The sequence below is a fragment of the Lemur catta genome, chromosome 5 (genome assembly GCF_020740605.2).
Source record: "Lemur catta isolate mLemCat1 chromosome 5, mLemCat1.pri, whole genome shotgun sequence".
Taxonomy (NCBI): domain Eukaryota; kingdom Metazoa; phylum Chordata; class Mammalia; order Primates; family Lemuridae; genus Lemur; species Lemur catta.
In genome coordinates, this window is record NC_059132.1 from 72,919,347 (window position 1) to 72,940,080 (window position 20,734).

The 20,734-nt window shown below is 33.2% G+C and overlaps 1 protein-coding gene across 1 annotated transcript in view; it reads right to left on the reverse strand.

Moving 5' to 3' along the window:
* Nucleotides 1–20,734, reverse strand: part of IQCM (IQ motif containing M) — a 299,506-nt gene that overhangs the window by 47,769 nt on the left and 231,003 nt on the right. Inside the window, exon 12 of the mRNA XM_045552628.1 lies at nt 18,768–18,929. Within this exon, the coding sequence (XP_045408584.1) occupies nt 18,768–18,929 (162 nt within the window). The remainder of the gene's footprint in view (nt 1–18,767; nt 18,930–20,734) is intronic.

A 20,734-nucleotide genomic window follows, 5' to 3' on the forward strand; every position in this document is an offset into this window, starting at 1 on the left:
TATGTATATTTATCTGTGTATAGGGGAACATACATGCACATTATAAAACACGTTGGAAGTACAAATTTCAAAAGTACAAAATAAAAATATAATAAAATAGAGGTGCTAAGATTTCCTTCTCCTACTTAATGGATCAGTCTATGTCTATGTACCCCACTTTAGAAGCTCCTTTAGGTAACGAAAATCCAGAACAGATCTGAAAACAAAGGAATGCTGCAATCAGCTTTGCTTGTCTAAAAGAGACTAACTCAGGGAGAAGTGAGGAGAATGGACTGAAAGAGGAAACCTGGTAGCAAAGATATCGAGCAGAGCCCAGAGCAATTATCCAGGAGATGGTGAGAGCCCAGGTTAAACCTGTGGCAAGGAACAGAGGTTATTAGATAGGGCAGGTGACGGAGTGTGAATGCCAGGACCACGCTGAGATTCTCTCTCCATCTGCCATGGCTACTCAGAACCACACATCCACAGTTCTTAAGGGTACTCTTTTTCTGCATGCTTTGTATCAAGACCTTATTAAGAAAAGATAAATGAAATAAAGAACAGTATATAAACAAAATTTAGAGTTCTATTTGGGTTGTGAATAGGTGAGTTCATCATATTATTCTCCACATTTCTGTTTTTCAAATATTTAAAAATCAAAATATAGCTTACATGCTTATATTTTTAAATCAACTTCATTAACTAATGGAGAATTTTGATACTTATTATTACTAAACTTTAAATTCTTCTTACAGAAACTAAGCAGTTTTGTTAAATTCAGTGAAATGTTGACATGTGAGAATTTCTTACCTTAAAATGACTAAACATTTCATACATCTGCAGATAGGTGCAAAATTGCTATCAACTCCCCTCTTCTGTTACAAAATTAATGAGCGTTCAGTGAAGCCATAACAAAGAATTTTCCTCTAGGCATGTTATAAAAACATTTCTGGTTCTAGTATGAATGCAAAGTCTTGCTTGAGAACCAATGATTTAAAATATGCACATTTTTGATGACAAATGCCACACAAAAGAATTCTTTTGATTTTTCTCATATTTAAAACCCCTGTCCTATCTTATCTACTTCTCTCATAGTGAATGTTTTCCTAAGGGAGGAATAAGGAACAATTAATGATTAAATTCAGAGTATTCTCATTTCATCCAACTACTTAAGGATATGGAGCTCCTATACACGTGAATATCACCAAACTACTCAGTTGATTCTACCATACCTTCTTCATAAAAGATGATTTTGCCCAAAACTGATACCTCAAATTACCTCAGGAGTTAGGGATGAACTTGCTTTCACTATGTCGGTTTTTCTGTTATATAATAATGCTAGGGTCTGAACTTCAGTCTCTGAGTCATGCTACATTCCTTTTAGTCTGACTGTAAGAGAAAGGCAGTTTTAAAAAGCTGAGATATTAGCCTGTAAAAGTGCATAAAGCCATATATTCATGAAATAATCATTAATACACTCAGAGTTTGTTCATTATGCTCATGATAAAAATTTAATACTTTCATTTCCCCCTTTTTAAAACCCCCCGAGAATTTTCTGTATTTTATACTTTTCAATTAAATAAGATTTGTCATTAATCTTTATAAATAAAAACAATCCAAAATTTTAAAATATTAAACTAAAGATTTTTCCTTCTAGCATCAATAGTCCTATTTAAGAATTTTATTCTCACATTTATAGAATAATTGGAAGTTTCAAATGTAAAATTTAATAAAATAGATTAAAAATGTTAATGGACTCACAGGATAATAAGTCACACAGAAAAAAATTGCAAATATCAGGAAACCTTTTGTTTTGTAGATTCCTGAAGGGAAATAATTTGCATCACATCCAATAAAAATATATTTTATAATATTGACCCAATTATATGTATGTTTTATTTTATAAGTCATATATTTCCATAGTACTTGTATCTGGTTGAAAATAAACTCATGCTATATTACTTCTAAAAATGTCAATTATGCTGGAAAAAGAAATGCATACTTTGATTGAAATGCCATCATGTCACATTTTCATCATATTAAAAAATGCATGCAGAGAAGGACAGTCTTGAACAGTTGAGGTTACCTAGAAAAATTACATTACAGTCATTGGTTTGTGAAGAAAGCTCAATCACCATTTCTTGCTCATCATTCTTTATAATTGATGACACCACTGTATTAAAGAGATCTACCATAAATTGTGGAATCTTGGGCAAGACATAATTCTTTAAACCTCAGTTTTCTACTGTGCAAAATGAAAGTCTATCTGTTGTATCTATCCATTACTTGCCTCAGTATTACTGAAATGATCACAGCGATCAGTGTTTTATAATTCTTTGTGTAAATCACATGATTAATGCAAACATTCACAAGGAAGACAGCAGGCAACACCAGGTCCACCTTGCTGAAACATCAGATTATTGTTACTCTGTTTTGTGGCTTCTGATTTTTCAGAACAGGCAGAGTACTTTTCTAAATTTTCCAACCTAACTGCAATGTTCATCCTACATCTCTTCATAAATGCAACCAAACCAAAACAAAAGAAGGGGGGTCAGAAAAGGAAGTAATAACATTCCATTCTGGAATGTGTAAGATAGTAGTGGAAGTAGCAACAAACTCTGCGAAGATAGTTTTTCTATAAGCTCATCTATTCAAAGTTAGAGAGCCTGACAGGTGAAGTTGGTAAAAATCCCATTTCAGTTTAGAAAAGCTGAACTGGGTAAAAGCTTGTGAGCAAAGTGAGTTTAGAATCCTCCTAATCAGATGATTGAGTGAATATTACCCAGGCACAAGTGGTTAACAGTAGCCCAGATTGTCCTCCATTCAGGAATGAAGAAACAGAAAACATAGATTTTTCTCTCTCTCTCTCTCTTCCAATATAGACATAAAAATAAATACTCGAGAAACAAAGAAATTCTGAAGGTTCAAAAGAATAATATATTCCTGACAAATTATCTATTTTTCTATTCAAAATAAATTTTTTTTTGAAACTATGGTACATGGTCTCTATGAATTAGAAGCCCTGATTCATTTGTTTAAATAAAAGGCTACTGAGTATCTTCTACATGCCAGGCATTTTCATCTCATCGCATAAGGCAGTGTTTCTCAACCTTTGGTATACATTACAATCACCTAAGAGGTCTGAAAAAATAAAGGATGCCTGGGCTCCACCCCAGACCACATTTGTCAATGCTGTCCAGGTGATTCTAATGCGTATCCGGGGCTGAGACCTACGTGGCTAGCAGTGGAGGGTACAACTGTGAACATCTGGACAAGATCCCAGCTGTCATGGAGCCATAGTTCTTGAGGTAAGAGTAGGTTCATGAACTATGAAATAATATAATTTTAGGAGTGATGAGAGCCATGATGAAAGCACAGCAGCTTGTTGTTCTTGAGAGAGGGAATGGAGGGCCTGGGGTGGGACTCTTTTGGTGGTCATTAGCAAGACTTCCTAGAAAAGGTAACACCTGAGCTGAGGCATAAATATCAAGAAAAAAAAGGCTTGCAAAAAATCTAGGAGCAGAGTTTCATAGAAGGAAGAAACAAGTAGTGTATAGGTTTTAAGGTGATATCTTCATGGGGTTGAAATAAAGTACTGAGGCCCATGAGCAGGGGGTGAATGGTGTGACACAGATGAGAGAGGAAAGGAAGGCACAAAATCACAAAAGGCCTCTTAGGCCATGATAAGTAGCCTGAGTACACAGGGGATTTTAGGCAAAGAAATGGCATAATCTAGTTTATGGAGTTATAAACCATTCTGATTTTGTAGGAAAACAGATGAGGTGGGCAAGAGGAAGATTATTAGGAGGCTTTAAGTGGTCTAAACTAGAGATAACGCACCTTGAGCAAGAATGGAAGGTAGGTTTTGAGCACTGGAAAATGCTGATAGTTGCCAGAGCTAGGAAATGAAGTTCACGATGCTATTCTATTTTTGTGTATGTTGAAAATTTTCTGTATAAAAAATTGTCTAAATATATAACTAGGAAATTGCTACAGGTATAGGTTTTGGGGGGAAAGATTTTGATGCAAGAATTTCATACATGTTCTAGTTTTATAAAAGGGAACAGAAAGACTTATGTAGGTATGTGAGGAGTGAAATAATTTTCAAATTATTTTAAACACACTTTAGCAAATAGATTAATCAAAACTAAATTCAGGAATGTATATAGATTTTTTTCTTATTCAGTTTGGAGCCTGAACTCAAAGAATTCATTGGATTGCATGTTGTAAGAACATTTGCCACTGGCTGATTTGACTTTGTCCTACACCATGTCCCTTAGCAGTGCTCCTGCATTTGCGGCCTTCCCTGTCTCAGGAAGTGTGTTTCTTGTACTACATTCTTTAGCCCACAATTTAGATGGAATTTCTCGCCAGGATGATGATTACTAAGATCCTTTAAGACTCCTCCTAAAACTTGGTGGAGAGGTTCCCTGGAGATATCCATCTGTAAGCTTGTCTCCTGGCACATGGGTTTCGCTCTCCTTATGTCAGATCAGAACTGTGGTGCTGCTTCCATGCCAGGAGGACTTAGTGCTCTGTTGCCTGCTTGTTCTGGGGCACATTGGTTCCACTGGAACTAGTCCTAACTGAAGATATTTCTGAGTGTCATCTCATTCTGTTAGCTTAAGTCCATTGGAATTTAATTTAGCCATCTTCTAATGTGACCAAATTAGAAACATAATTCATTATACACCACAGTGGACACTTTTGATGGGTGCATCACAGATTGGTACATAAAACCTGCTACACTCAAAGTCCGCAAAAGAACATTTGAAGTTGTATAACTGAGTCATTCAATTATACAGGAGAAAGACACACTTAACTGTCTCCTCTATAGTGATTTGCCCTTGTTCCAAGGTGGTGGGTACATGTTTAGATACCAAACACTGAGAAAGCATTCTCTATTTCCTTTTTTACTTTATTTTTCTGAAGGCATGTTGAAGTTTGTAGAAATAGAAACTTAAAGATTGAGGGAGTTTATCAATAGTAATTAGGGTTTGTGGGATGAGTAAGGGTCATGCAATGATTGGTTCTGTTACCCTCTAGGACTCTAAATAGCTAACTATTTATACAGTTGGATATTCTGCTGGGAGTATTACTAATTTTTTTCCCTTGAACAAAAGCAGAGGAGCATAGAGTAACACATTTGCCATCTTCCTGAGGGAGAACTGTGATTGATGCTCTTCTGCATCTGTTAGACTCATGTCAAATGACCCAAATCACTCAATTATTTAATCAAGAAAGATTACTAAACTTTCTCATAGCTGAACAGTATCTGTCCATCATTCTCTTCCTTATCATCTTCCATCCAGACATGTGAATATTCCTGGGTCAACTATGATAAAAATCAGTACAAACAGATGTGTTTAACTTTATTAACTTATGCAGTTAGTGAACTGTCTAATAATTCATAATATAATGGAGGAAATATACACAAAAATGAACATAATCATTTTTAGGAGGTAGATATTCCAAGTATTTTTAAAAATTTATATTTGCATTTTGCATTTTGTAAATTTCTCATAAACATGTATTATTTTTACAGTAAAAAATTGATTTTAAAATCTGTATGTATATAATTTTTATACTCTGTGCTTACAATTATGTAAAAACAGAAAACAAAACATAAGAAATGGAACAAAAAAGTTAATGGTAGTTATCTCTTGGTAGCATATTTTATAGGTGATCTGAAGCACCCAGTAAATATAATTGAATAAGTTTTCTTCTTTATCCTTTTTAATTTTAAATAGCTTTTGGTAATGAGCAAACGTTGCATTATTCTTAAGAAAAGAAAATTGATAAAATGTCAACATTGGTCACTGATATTGGCCCATAGGAACATATTTCTCACCTTCCCCCCCAAAAGTGTTATTGATTACCACAACCTCGAAAACCAACAAAAATATTATATTTATTTACTATATACAAGGATACCATCCAAATATGTGTATAAATGTTGGCCTTGCTTTCGAAATTTACTTGAATCTTTTATTCTGATCTACTTTTCTACAGGTCACATTATTTTAAATTTTTGGAACCATACGCTAAGAAGTCAGAATGCCCTGTTTTCTTGTCACAACTCTACCACTTTCTAGCTATGCATTTTAGATGTATTTCCTCTCTGTGATAATTTCTATGAAAGTTGGCCCACTGGATTTCTATGAGGATTAAATGAGATTACTTAAAAAATTCAAGTAAATCATTTACCACAGTGCTTTGCATAAGAAATCACTCAATACATGCTAACTGTAATTATTTTTTTTCTTTTGAATAACATAGTGTCTGGAGCACAGTTCAATGTTCAGTAAACAGATGTTGATTTGCTTTGACTTTAAAGAATTGCAATTAATCACAAATTTAAAACCAGAAACTGAAACCAGACATACCAGGTTATTATTAAACAGTGAGTACATATTGAAGGACACACTTAAGTGTGTTCTACAATGTGAAAGAACTGTTTTACTGCTAACATACACAGGTTGTACATTATATAGCAATTATTTTTAAAAGATAGAAATAATTCTCTTTACTTTTGCCTATACCTATGACAGTGTGTAGTGAGGCACCAGTACGTACTATAAAATTCTTTTTCCACCCATCTCTTCCATAGCTTTCGTTCTGCCTTTAAATTTTACTCTTAAAATCTATAGTAGGTGCCCATTAGACAGACTGTCAGATGAGGTTAATATACATAATTATGAATAGCATGAATATTCAATACTGCTAACACACTATATTCTTTGCATATTTTTTAGTTCAGGCATCCTAGGAGTCCACCTGTGTATTGGCTAGAAAGAAATCTACTCAATGTCCAATCGCTCTATGATTTCATTATGTCTCTACATTGCTGCAGGTTCCTCGTACATAGTACCATAATATACACTTCAGAAAATCCATTGAATGAATGAATATCTAAATTAATGAAGTTCTGAAACTTTCGTTCAAATAAGTTGAAATGGAATAGTTTATTTTTTGTACAGATATCTGTCAAACTTTCTCTGAATTAAAAAAAGCAGGCCATACCACCCCCCAAAAATGGACAGTATGTAACTGTGATGTGAATATGTAAAAACAGGTATGTAGTAGTCATGTTCACTGAGCCCTTCCCATCCATAAAAGAAAGAAATATGGTTAAAATTGTTGGAGGACCTTTATTATTTGCAACATGCCACGAAGATAAATTATTTCTATAAAATTATAAGTATTTTATACATGCAGCTGTCAATGTATTTATTTAAAAACTCCAGTATCCAGGTGTTTGCATGCCAAATGAAACCTGGGAGCCTCTACATTTTTTTGTATTCATCACTATTTTCCCACAATATGTATATAGTAAAAGCTAAAAAAATCATATTCATAGGTTGATTTTAAGTCTAAAATATCGATATTTATTTTTTGGTTTTTTACCCTTCAGGAAGAGGCACTGATAAAAGATCTATGTTTATATAGAAATATCTATGCTCCAAATTTTAAGCCTTTAAGGAGGAAAGACAACTATGGTTTTAATCTAAGATTTACATACTTGTTTAATCTAATGGTAACTTTAAAGACATTTAAAATCTTGTATGCCCTCCAGGTAAGCTTATTTAATAGGTTAATTTATTCTAATATTATATAATCAAAACAGGATTCGGGCAAACTATATTTGAACTGAGATTAACATAATGACATACCTTTAATAGAAAGTCTTATCAGCTCTCTACAATTATCAAATGTTCTAATTTAACTGACAGTCAAACAATACAGAGGACAATTATAAAAATTCCAAAGTATTGTGAAAACATTTTTACTTCATCATGCTTAAATCTTGGAGGGGAAAAGTCATCATTCCCCCCAGTGGATATTAAATGATTTTCAGCTTAAACAAAGTTTACATCTAATAAGGATCAGTTTTGTTTTATGTGAGGTTTCAAAATGAAGTGCTGTTTCCTACTATTTAATAAGTGTACTTGGAAAAAAATGGTGCTTAAAATAGGTATGCAAAGCAAGACTGGAGAGGCCAAAAATGCATGCTCAGAGCTTTCCAAAGAGGTTGGAACCCAACATGTCCAGAGGCAATAAGAGATTTTGCAGGGCTAGGATGCCCTGGCCCACATGGCCTTTGACTCACTTCCACTCCCAAGACAGAGAAAGAGGGGGAACAGCAGTATTTCAGTTTTTGGTTCAGAAAATATTCAAAGGACAAAATAAGCTGCTGATTTTTAAGCTCGAGGAAAACAAAGAGAAAAACAAAGACTAGTAGATAGACGGAGGGGGATGGGCATGTTGGTAGCTCTGACTCTGGCAGTGCAAAGGCAATTTATGTAATCAAAACGTTTGTACACCTATAGTACTCTGAAATTAAAAAAAAAAAAGACTAGTAGGTAGACAAATGTGATATTTACTTTTTCCAGAGAAATTACATTTCACAAAAAGCCAGGATGTTTTCAGGAGTGTGAGAGTGTGTGTCTGTGTGGAGGGTGGAGTATGGGCCTAATGCAATCCTGAACTTGAATCACTGGCACAGCTATAATTAAGGACATGATCCTGAACAAGCCACTTAGCCTCTGAGCCCTCAGATCCTCAATTCAAATGATACTTCACTAATACCGCCTAACTGGCTCTCTGTAAAAATTAAAAGGGAGTTAAGCGAAATGACACGTAATATCCCTTCTAAGGCTTAAATATTCTATAATTATAAATAGTTTTATAAAATATTGAAATAAACTATGCCAAAGTAATAAAAAGTGGTTATAGTAGTAGACAGTAAGATCTTATTTATATTTTATTTTTCTGTAATTTTACAAATTTCTGCAATCTACCTTTATATTAAATTTATATATAAAAATATAAGTGTATAGGACACACATTGATCATTGTAGAGTGAAGCAGTGTTTATTCTTTAGTAAACAAGTTCACTATTTTTAATTATTATTTTAAAAGGGCTGGTTATGCCTATACTGAATGTTTTAGTTGAGCAGACTCTTTTTGTTTTTTTCTAATTTTTGATTTTTATGGGTTTATAATAGTTATATATATTTATATGTGATGTTTTGATACAGACATACAATATGAATTAAGGAAATCAGGGTAATTGGAATCACCTCAAGCATTTATCATTTCTTTGTGTTAAGAACATCATTCTTTTCCTTATTTTAAAGTATACCATAACTTATGATTGACTATCCACACTTTGTTATGCTATCAAATATTGTTCATTCTATCTAATTATATTTTTGCATGCATTAGCCATCCCCACTTCATCCTTTCCTCACTCCCCTTCCCATCCTCTGGTAACCATCATTCTACTCTCTGTCTTCATGAGATCAATTGTTTTATAATATTTAGCTCCCACATATAAGTGAGAACATATGCAATTTGTTTTTCTGATCTTGGCTTATTTCACTTAACATAATGTTCTCCAGTTCCATCCATGTTGTTGCAAATGGCAGGATTTCATTCTTTTTGTGGCTATATCGTATTCCACTATGTATACATACCACAATTTCTTTACCCATTTATTGTGGATGGATACTTATGTTGATTCCAAATATTGACTATTGTGAATAGCACTGCAATGAACATGGGAGGGCAGATATCTTCTTGATATATGATTTCCTTTCTTTTGGGTATATACCTAGCAGGGGGATTGCTGGGTGATAGGGTAGTTCAATTTTTAGTTTTTTGAGGAAACTCCAAACTGTTTTTCATGGTGGTTGCACTGAATTACATTCCTACCAACAGTGTACAAGGGTTCCCCTTTCTCCACTGGTTATTAATCCCTTGTCAGATGGGTAATTTGCAAATATTTTCTCCCATTATGTGAGTTGTCTTTACTTGGTTGATTGTTTCCTTTGCTGTCAGAAGCTTTTTAGGTTGATGTGATTTCATTTGTTCAATTTTGCTTTGGGGTATTACTCGAGAAATCACTGCCCAGACCAATGTTCTGAAGTGTTTCCTCAATGTTTTACTTTAGTAGTTTCATAGTTTCAGGTCTAATATTTAAGTTTTTAATCCATTTTTATTTTATTTTTGCATATGGCTAGAGGTAAGGGTCTAGTTTCATTCTTTTGTATAGGGATATCCAGTTTTCCCAGCAGCATTTATTGAAGAGCCTGTCCTTTCAAGGGAACTCTTTTTCTGTAAGCATAGAATAATGTTAAAGAAGCCGTGTTTGTTCTCCAAAGATGTCTGCAGCATTATTTAGACCATGGCTCATGCCCTTCTTTCTTACAAAGCCTTTTTTGTCCTCCCTCTCCAGATTGCTTAGCAGAGCAACAGAGCAGTCAATATGTGCTTTTTTTAATGTCCCTCGTCACTTTATATCTTTTATTGTAGTTAATTATGTATATGTATCATTTCCCCAGTCTAAACCAACACAGGAGAGGGAGGATGTCTTATTTACCTTTAAATTCTCCTGCTATCTATCATAGAGTATTGAACATAAGACACTCGATAAATATCTGTGGACTGAATAATGCACTTATCTCACCTTGGATTTTTGCCTCCATAATGGTTAATTTATATTTTATTTATTAAATTAAAAATGTTAATGTTAAAGAACTGTGCCATACTGTATTATAGCCATATGATACTACAGTAATCTTTGAAGGAACTCAGAAAGAGCAAAGTAATGTCAATATATAGTATTATGTAGTGATGGAAAAAAAGACTTTATCCTTAATTTGAAAAAAACAGCTTGGTTGCTATAGTAATACTTCATGTACACATTCATATAACATAAATACCTACATGTATTCATAAATACCTACTATGAGCTGAGAATTATAGTAAGGAATAAGGCTAATTAAATAAAACATGTTCTCAAAATCTTAGAGAACTTCAGAGATTTTCCAAGTAAATATTACATTTTCACATGTCTGAAATGTAGTTTTAAATATAAAACCATTTTAAGTGGTTTTGAAATATAAAATTATAAAATGGCTTCATTCGTTTCTCCTTTTTTTGAAATGCTTCCTTTTTCTTTGATATGACACATTCTTTTCACTACAGTTTAAGCAAAATCAAAACAAGATAAAGATAAATTTATCAACAAAGAACAATATAAAAATAGATAAAGCTTTTTGATTTCTAAACTGAAGAATATGGCACACATATGGAGGTTCAGAATAGTATTTTTCAAATCCCCAATCTTTTATAATAATTAATAAACAATAAATGTACATCAAAATGTGTACAATGTATAGAAAAATTAGAAATTTCAGCCACACTGAAACAGTAAAGTCCAGCGGACTTACACAATCCAGAGATTCAAACATGTGTATATTCTTAATTCATTTTATGTATAACATGCTGTTCTGTAGGCTTTTTTCATTAAAGTGTATTTTTCATATTTTCCTATAAGGAAATATTTAATAATACAATTTTAACTTCACATAGAATTCCATCTCATTTATGTTTCTTAATTTATTTAATTATTTCAACATTTGTTTTAATTACAAAGCAGACCTCAATCTACCATACATATCAAGCAATTCAACTTTTTCTTGTAATGTCATGACTTTGCTTTTTTGTGAGGACTTCCAGCATCACGGGTGGTACTTTGTGTGGGTTCCATGGTGTTAGTCAAGTTTTATAGTATTGCACTAAACACAATGAAAAGTTTGCAAGAACCACGAGAAATCACTTTTTACTGGGATAAGCAATTTACTGGAGAGACCAACTGCTCACGTGGAGATGATTAGTGAAGCAGATATTTGCAACACTTGAGCTCACTGTAATACCAAGAGGTAGCTATGAAATTATTATACTAGTACAGTATTACCACAGTTAATTTTACGTAGTTTTGACTTCACACTGCATCTTTATGTTTGTTTACATTTCTCTTGACTGTGGGTGGTGCCATGTAAAGTCAGTAAGTTTTTGTGTGTGTGAGTTTTAATAAATTTTAACTTGTTATAATAGATTAGTGCATATTTTATGGTGGTAAATGATAAAATAGACTAGTTTTTACATATGTTTTATGCATTCGTGACATACCTTTTTCTTACTTCTTTATTTCTAGGGTATGCAGTTTGTTTTTTCAAATTGTCACAAATCTCCAAAAAATTCTCTAATATATATATTTAAAAAATTGGTACATAAGTGGACTTATGCAGTTAAAATCCATGTTGTTCAAATGTCAACTGTATATATGAAATTACTTGTGTAGGTAATTTATATTATCTATGCATTTCATTTCAAGAAGGTAAAAAGCAAATTACAAAATAGTTGTTACATAAAGTGCATATTCAGTCTAATAAAGTTGAGAACCACTACTCTAGGAGAAATTTCTCTTAAGCAAGAATGTGCTTTCTCCAGTGTCTAAAGTAAGAGTAAATTAGCACTGAATTAGACTCTCACTCTTCCTTTTTTTATATCCATTTTGACTGGGTAGAGACACTTTTACACAAACTTCCAAGTTCTTTATTGTATTCTGAAAAGTTGAATTTCTTACATAAAATACCATTTAACATATAAGGAGTTATTCTAATCTCTAATTTTATATATATACAAAACATTACTTTAACTTATATGTATTATAATCTCTCAATATATATGCACATATATTTATGACTATAAGATAGTCATAAATTATATTAAAAATATTTGAATAGAGTAAGGGCATATATTTCCAAAGAATTATTTTACTTTACTTGCCATTCTCTTAAAAAGACTCCTATGCTAGGTTGTGCAGGACTATAAACAAAAATAATTTCTTAAAATGAAGTTTCCACACTTGTAATTTTCCCATTCTCTTCCCTTTGCCTACAACACTTTCTTCTCTTCTCTACTCAGTAGCTCTAACCTATTGCGTAAAAACAAACTCATATATCATCTTCTTTATAGAATCCTCTCTTATATTGCCAGAGGTAGTCATTTTCTTTACCTAGGCTCACAATTACACTTAATTGCTTCTATTATATGAATTAGCATGCAATATAAAATTTTTTCTTTGCATGTCTGTTTATTAAGAGTAACATTTCCCCACACTCCTAAGACCAGCCTAACAGTTCTACATCTGTGGTAACAAGTTAAAATTAGAACTTTCTTTTAAACCTATTTAAACAATCAATTATAATTCTATAGCCATGGTGACAAGTAACTCCCAGAACCAGTTTTAAACTTGTTTTATCAACCAATGACAGCTAGCCTCAATAAACATACTACTGAAAGCCAACCAATGAGAGAGCCTACTTTTTAAAGTTGACCAGTGAACAAAAGTCTCACTCTAATAACACATTTGGGAAAGCTAATCAACAATTCAGTCTTTCCTGAGTAAACACACTTAGAATCCTAGGTCATTTCACTCCCCCTGCTAAAAGCCACTATCACTGACTTACATGCTTTATATGTTAATTATCTCTGCTGTGTAACTAGAAGCACAAAACAACAAAAGTTTATCTCACACAGTGTCTAAGAGTTAGGAATCTTGGAGTGACTTCACTGGCTGGTTCAGGCTCAGGGTCTCTCATGAGTAGCAGTCAAGCTCTCACTGAAGCTACAGTCATCCAAAGGATTGACCAGGCTGGAGCCTCCACTTCCACAGAGCATTCCTCCCATAGCCCTCAGGGCCTCGCTGGCTGAAGCAGAGGGTCTCAGTTTATCATCACACAGACCTCTTGACAGGGCTGCTGGAGAGTTCTCATGACATGGCAGCTAGCTTTCCTCAGAGCAACTTATCCAAGGGAGAGCAAGGCAGAAGTCAGAAAATCTTTTCTGACCTAGCCTGAGAAGTGACATACCATCACTTCTGTGAATTCTGTTGGTAACACAATCCAACCCTCATACAATGTGAGGGGCAAACACACAAGAGCATGAATACCAGGGAGCAAATCACTGGGGCCATCTTGGAGGCTGGCTACCATTCCTCCCCAAACCTTATATAAAATCAAGAGTCTGATTTGCTCAAAGAGATTGTGCCTAACCGGCATAACTCTCCTTTACTTAAGTGGGCAATAAATTCAGCTTTGTGTTTTCATTTCAGATATTGAGTGTTGGTGTCATCTTTTGCTATTTCTAGATGTTCTTCCAGGATTTTTTTGAAGTTCCTCATTTGGTAGCATTCTATTTAACCTATGGACAGATACGGGTGCTCATTGAACCTACTGGAGCCAAAACTCTTGATAGTGCTTTGCATCTGCCAGAATGTGAACGCTTCTCGGGCAGGGATTAAATCTAAGTTCCCAATTTTTATAGCCAAGCACATAGTAGGCATTCAATTAATACTTGTTAAATAAATAGATGCAGAAGTTATAATGAAACATTAATCTTCTAATTTTCATTTTCAAAGTCAAGCACTATTGAGTATTAGACTGTTATAAGTGACCAATGTGCAACTCGCATTTCCTTTATCTAATAAACTTGGTGCCATCTTGATGTCTTCTTCCTCAGATGCTTCCAACAGCTTTGTGAAGCTGGGTTTGAGGGGTGAGAGACATCTCTCTGATTTTATCCTTGAATTTCAAGGAAAAATGGAGCTCACATAGAACATACTTATTTCATTAAATGAGGAAGATCTAATTCATCACCCTAAAGAATTTTTAGTGACTTGAGCATAGTTGGAAACCTTTAACCAGAGCTAATATGGCATTCATTTTTATCTGGCTCTTGAAGATTTCTGTAAGTACACTGAATGCTGAAAATTTTAACCAACTGAGCCATGTAAAAATAAAACATTTTTCCCATCAGCAATTACAATTACTGTGAAAACACATTCATATCATTTGCCACTAATAACAACAAAAAAAAATCATAAGGACGTTAGAGAACATGAAATTGGAGGCTGATGGCAGTATATAGTTGAAAAAAAAAAAGGGATGATTGGCATATACCCAAACAACTTTTGCAAGTCCAGTTGGGTATAAAATGTATTTTTCAGTGACTACGTTGTTTATCTCAAGCAAGTAGATACTGTACAGGCAAAGCATGACATTGAACTAACCATAGTATATTTAAACTTATACAAAGTATAATAGACCATTTCCTATATTTAAGCAGATATAAATGATATAAAATATATAGAGCTCCTTTCAAATCAGAATTTGGTTTTTCATTTTACAATAATTAATCCTACAGAATACCTCAAAGAATGGATTAAAAATTAAGCTTAGTTTTGGCAAAAGTAATAAATGTCTCTATTCTAAATAAGTGAAGGAAAACCAGGACAAATCGGGATAGCAAATTTAAGAAGGCAAAATAAATTATACACATATCAAATAGTTACAAGAAAATATGACAAAATTAGATTAAAAATTATGGGTAGAAGGCCAAGTAAATGCTGGGATGTATATTTTTAAAAGTCTTTAAAAAGTATAAAAATATAAGCAGAACTAGTAGTAGTTAAGATTATGTTCATAATAAATCAGACGTATTAGATTATCACATCTTATTCTGAGCTCCATCACTTAAAAAAAATGAGAAAATTTGAAAAGTGTTCAGAGAGAAGTGCCAAAAGACATCAAGGATTAGAAGGCGGGATTTTAGAAAATACTTTAAATAGCCCACTTTATAAAAAAGAGTCATAATAACCTATGCATAGCCTTTATTTTGTGGATAGTGAAAAAGTTTCAACTGCAATAAGAGGTATATAAGAAAAGAAAGTCTTATGTTGTAAAGTTGAAAATTCTGAGAGATCATCAAAAATGAGCCTTTACTAGCAAGGACAATTATGTCATTGCTGAGACACACACATTGCTGAGAAAGATGAGATACATTCTCCTTTGTTTCATGTACATCAAGTGTTGCCTAAAGGCAGTGGAACAAACTGGCATTAAAAAGATACCTTGTACTTTTTTAATGGAAAACAGTGATAAGGCCAAAAAATCAGGTTCTAGTATTAATTACATAATTTAAATAACCATATGTTATAAGGGTAAGTAAAATGTATTATATGAAGTGGTGGAAATTATATATGAAAAGAAGTAGCAGAACTAGAGGTCTTTGCTCATTACTCAGATCTGAACTAATTAGAAACCTTACAGTAATACAATAATATGATTTCAGTTAAAATAGACCATTCATTTGAGAAAATAATCATTAATTTGTATTCCCTAACGATTTCCTTCAAAGATAATGGCTAACCTACCCCTTCAAGGTAGCTCCGTTAGAATTCCAAGAATTATAGGGCTAAAATGTAACTTAATATAATCTACATTTTCTAGGTTGAAAATCAGCCAAGGTCACAAAAGCTTAATGAAGGAGAGGAAAAGCTCCGCATATATGTGACAGACCAGAGGGGCGGGGGAGCAGACAGCACATAAGGAAAGATAAGTGAAGACATGTTTAAAGACTAGCTTTCCAATATACCCTTTCTGAAAGTAAGTTTAATAAGACATATATCCCTGGAAAAAATTTAAATACTTTTGTTTCACTTGGTCTAAGATTATAATAACTGAAAAGAAACTCTTTGTATATATTAAGCAAATTAAAATTATGACTTATGCAGCAGTCTAGTTACATTCAAGACACTGTTCTAGAATTAGGGGATATGAAAATATGGATATACCAGGTATTTTTAGAGAACCTATAGTCCTAATGCTAGATAATTTGTTAGCAACCCATGCCGTTTATAGAGCATTCATAACTCTATTTGCTTCTCAATTCTTGCTGATGATGCATCTTTGGATCTACAGAGTGAAATCAATAAACAGAAGCTCCTATGTTGTGGAGTATTACTGTTGGAACACATAATAAATTCCCAAGCTATCTTCCCTAAAATGTTTATAGTTAAGGAGTTACTCAGTTTTAAGAAGCACTTCTGTAATAGACATCTTTTACAAGGCAAATGCTACAACTCTCTTGTCAGGCAATTTAATAACAACTGTAATTCAAAAAGATGCAAGACTCTGGACACTTAACCAAAGAAAAAGGAAAAAAAAAAAACTAGCTTAAAAGCTCAGAAGACAGAGTTCTCAAGTTGTAGCATAATACCACCTACAGATTTCCTTTTTATTTGTTTTATTTTATCAAAATGTTTTCAAATGGGCTCTAAACAACAAATACAAATCTTTAGAATGATATGGTTCATGTTGGAAAACTGCAGAGAAAATAAACAGCAATCAGGGTTTTGAATTATCTTATAGAACCCAAAGCCTTCAACTTAAGATATTCTTTTTCATAATGTTTCTTCCCCTTCTTTCCCTATTCTTCTCCTTCTAGGGTGTCTATCCCAGAACTGCACTAAAATATACCTTTATATACACCAACACAGTGAGATTACATTGAATTTATGACTCTCTTTACATAAGTTTTAAAATGCAAGTCTCAAAATTTAAAGACAAAATATCTTCAAAAATATTGCCAAAATAAAAGTTGTACTATCTTGGTTCTTTAATATTTAAGTTTGCAACTTTCTTTATATAGCTTTATTGAGGTTTAAATGACAAACAATAAACATCATATATTTAAAGTATATAATTTGGTGAATTTTGGCACGTATACATCCATGAAACCATCACCACAATGAAGATGACAAACATTTCCATCACCTTCAAGTTTTTAAAGCCAACACCTCTCACTCCCACTCCCAACTCTATCCCGAAGTAACCACAAATCTGCTTCTGTCATTATTGGTTAGTTTGCATTTTCTAGAATTTTACCTAAAGGGTATCATATTGTATGTACTATTTTTGGTCTGGCTTCTTTCACACAGCATAATAATTATTCTGAGATTCATCCACGTTGTTATATGTATCAATAGTATCAAGGTTTTATTTAAAATATTGCTGAGTATTCTACATGGATATATCACAACATATTTATCCATTCATCTGTAGATGGGCATTTAAGTTGTTTCTAGTTTGGGTCTTTTATAAATAAAGGATACTATGAATATTCATGTACAAGTTTTTGAATGAACATATATTTTCTTTTCTCTTGGGTAAATTATTTAGAAATGTAATGGCTGGGTTGTATGGTAGGTGTATGTTTAACTTTTTAAGAAAGTGCCAAAGTATTTTGCAAAGTGCTTTAATCATTCGCATTTGCACTAACAGAATACCAGTGTTCCAGTTAGCTTGACAGCAGAAGGATAAGTCACAAATGCATATGCTGGTAAACTGGATTTCATCAAAATTAAAAACTTCAGCTCTCCAAAACATGCTATTAAAAGAAAGAAAAGACAAACCACAGACTGGGAGAAAATATTTGCCAAGTATATATATATGGTAAGGGATTTATATCCAGAATATCTAATGGATTCTCAAAACTTAATAATAATAAACAATATAAAAATGTCCAAAAGATTTGAACACTTTGCCAAAGAAGATATGCAAATGATAAATACATGAAAAGATGCTGAATATCATTATTTACTAGAGAAGTCCAGATTAAAACCACAGTGAGGTACCAACACACAACTATTAGATTGGCTAAAATCAGAAAGACTGATTATCCCAAGCATCCATACAACTGTGGAACAAATATAACTCTCATATTTCTGTCAGTGGGTAATATGAAATGGTATAACCACTTTGGAAAACAGTTTAGCCAAGAAAATGCAAGGACATGCCTAAACACAGTACTTTACATGAATGTTCATAGCAGCTTGTAGTAATCCCCAAGTGAACAACCCAAATGTTTATCAACAGCTGAGTAGTAAGCACACTGTGTTTCCACTATTCTAGTGAAGAATCAAAGCAAAAATAGTCACTTTTTAAATTGCAGGCACAATACCTAGGAAGTAAAGGGAATATTCTACAGGGCCTATGTATCATCCCACATCATCTAAATGATAAATATGAGTATATTTATTATATATATTATAAAATATAAATTCTTTATTATAAAAATAAAGTTCACTATCTTACCTATATATTTATATCCTTCTTGTCCATTTATTACAGGTCTCAGCCAAGTTGACTTAAGTTGTGTATTATTGTGCACCTGGGCACCTTGAGGAGGATAGAGTGTAAATAACATTTCAATTGCATGGAACTTTCTGATTAGTTCAGAATATTTTTCTTGGCCATCTGTAAAAAAAGAAAGGCAAAATATTTAAAATTTTAGACATTTTACAGAATGTCTTCATGTTTAAGAGATGAAAATTAAAAACTATTTAACAATTTGAATACTGAATGTTATATTGAAAACATGGGGTTTTTTTAGTCAAAGTTAATTCACCAAAATTATTATTGTTAATTCCTAACAAAAATTAAAGGGTACAAAATTTACTAATATTTTCAAACAGCTATCAGTTTAGAGCAGTACCATTAAAGCTATGAGGAAAAAATTAAGATATCCAATGAACAGAATTTCATATTATACATCCCATAACTATATTTTTTTATTTTTAATTACCATTAGACAATGGAATCAGATTAATCTGACAAAAACATTGAGTAGGTGTAGAGTTCCACAAACTAGAACTACTGAAATAATTAATATTCTTAAGGTATGGTTTTTAAGAAAATATAAAAATGCACCTGCTATGACTGAATATTTTTATTTGACAAACACTTATATAGCACATATTATTTGCAAAGAATTGTTCCAAATGCTTTAAAATATTAAAAAATTTAATTTTCATAACACCTATAAGGTAGATCCTATTATTTCCTTTTACATGAAGAAACTGAGACTCAGAGAAATTAAATAAGTTGTCCAAATCTCACAGTCTATAAATGATGCAAGAAGGATTCCTATATCTAAGGAAGCTCTTATTTGCGAATGACTCTTTGTCAACTGAACATGCCCTGCATTAACTGGTAGATGAGAAAACTGGAATTAAAAAATAATTTAAATTGTAGAGTGAAAAATCTCTAATATGGCCTTTGGCCTCCAGTTTGTAATTTCAGTCTTTGGTTTATAAGCCAGTGTACTAAAATTCAATGAAGCAGTCTCCTGAGCATTTAAAGTGACTCTACATAGAAACATTTCAAAGAAAACAAAGATGCTGATGTAAATCTCCATTTACAACCCTGTTATATTTTTCCCTTCCTTTATTTTTATTTTCTTTTATTTTATTAAATGTCATATTTTCTGGTAAAGTAAGTATAAGGCAGTATGATCTTATGATTAAAAAAGTAGATTTGTTGATGAGCAGTGTGCCAGGTATCAATCTATATTGCCTCATAGCTCTAAATCCATCCTTCATTGTCCTGCTTGTGGGACTAGAACATTTTTTCCCTTGCCACATGGCATGATTTTAAGCATCAACTGTAGAGGGTAACAGAGAGAATTAGAGGATAAAGGGGCTCTTCCTGGTTCTGGTGTTTCTCTTGGCAGGCTTGTGCAGTGCACAGTGGCCAGCTGGGCAGGGCACCTTCTGGCCAGTTTCTCTGGCACACTATAGGCTACCCTCCTCCTCCACCACTAGGAGCTTCCTGGAGAGTTCCATGGCGTAGCACTTCATATGAATGGGTTCCCAATGAGTTCCACAGTGTGACATCGCCCTATAGACAGTTTCCCACAGAACCCCAGAAAGTGACTTCCCCACAAGCTCTACTAACGTGTCATCTCAGGGAACTCTACCATTCACTGGGCCACAGGTACACACTCTCTAAAGAGATCTGGATCCCATTGAGTGGGCATCTTTAAAATCTGTTCTTTCCTTAGGTGCTCTGCCTCAGACCAAGGGATAGTGACCACTTCCTATATCTGCTCTTGTCAATTCTTAGAGTTATTTTGACCTCTCAGTAGACAATCATAGTTACTCCAATCCCTGTCATAGTTAATAATTCTTTAAATTAGACTTTTCCTGCTCAAATTACTAGTTTCTATCTCCTGAGTGGACCCTAACTGAGATAGACAGCCCTGGGTTCTAATTCTTGAACCA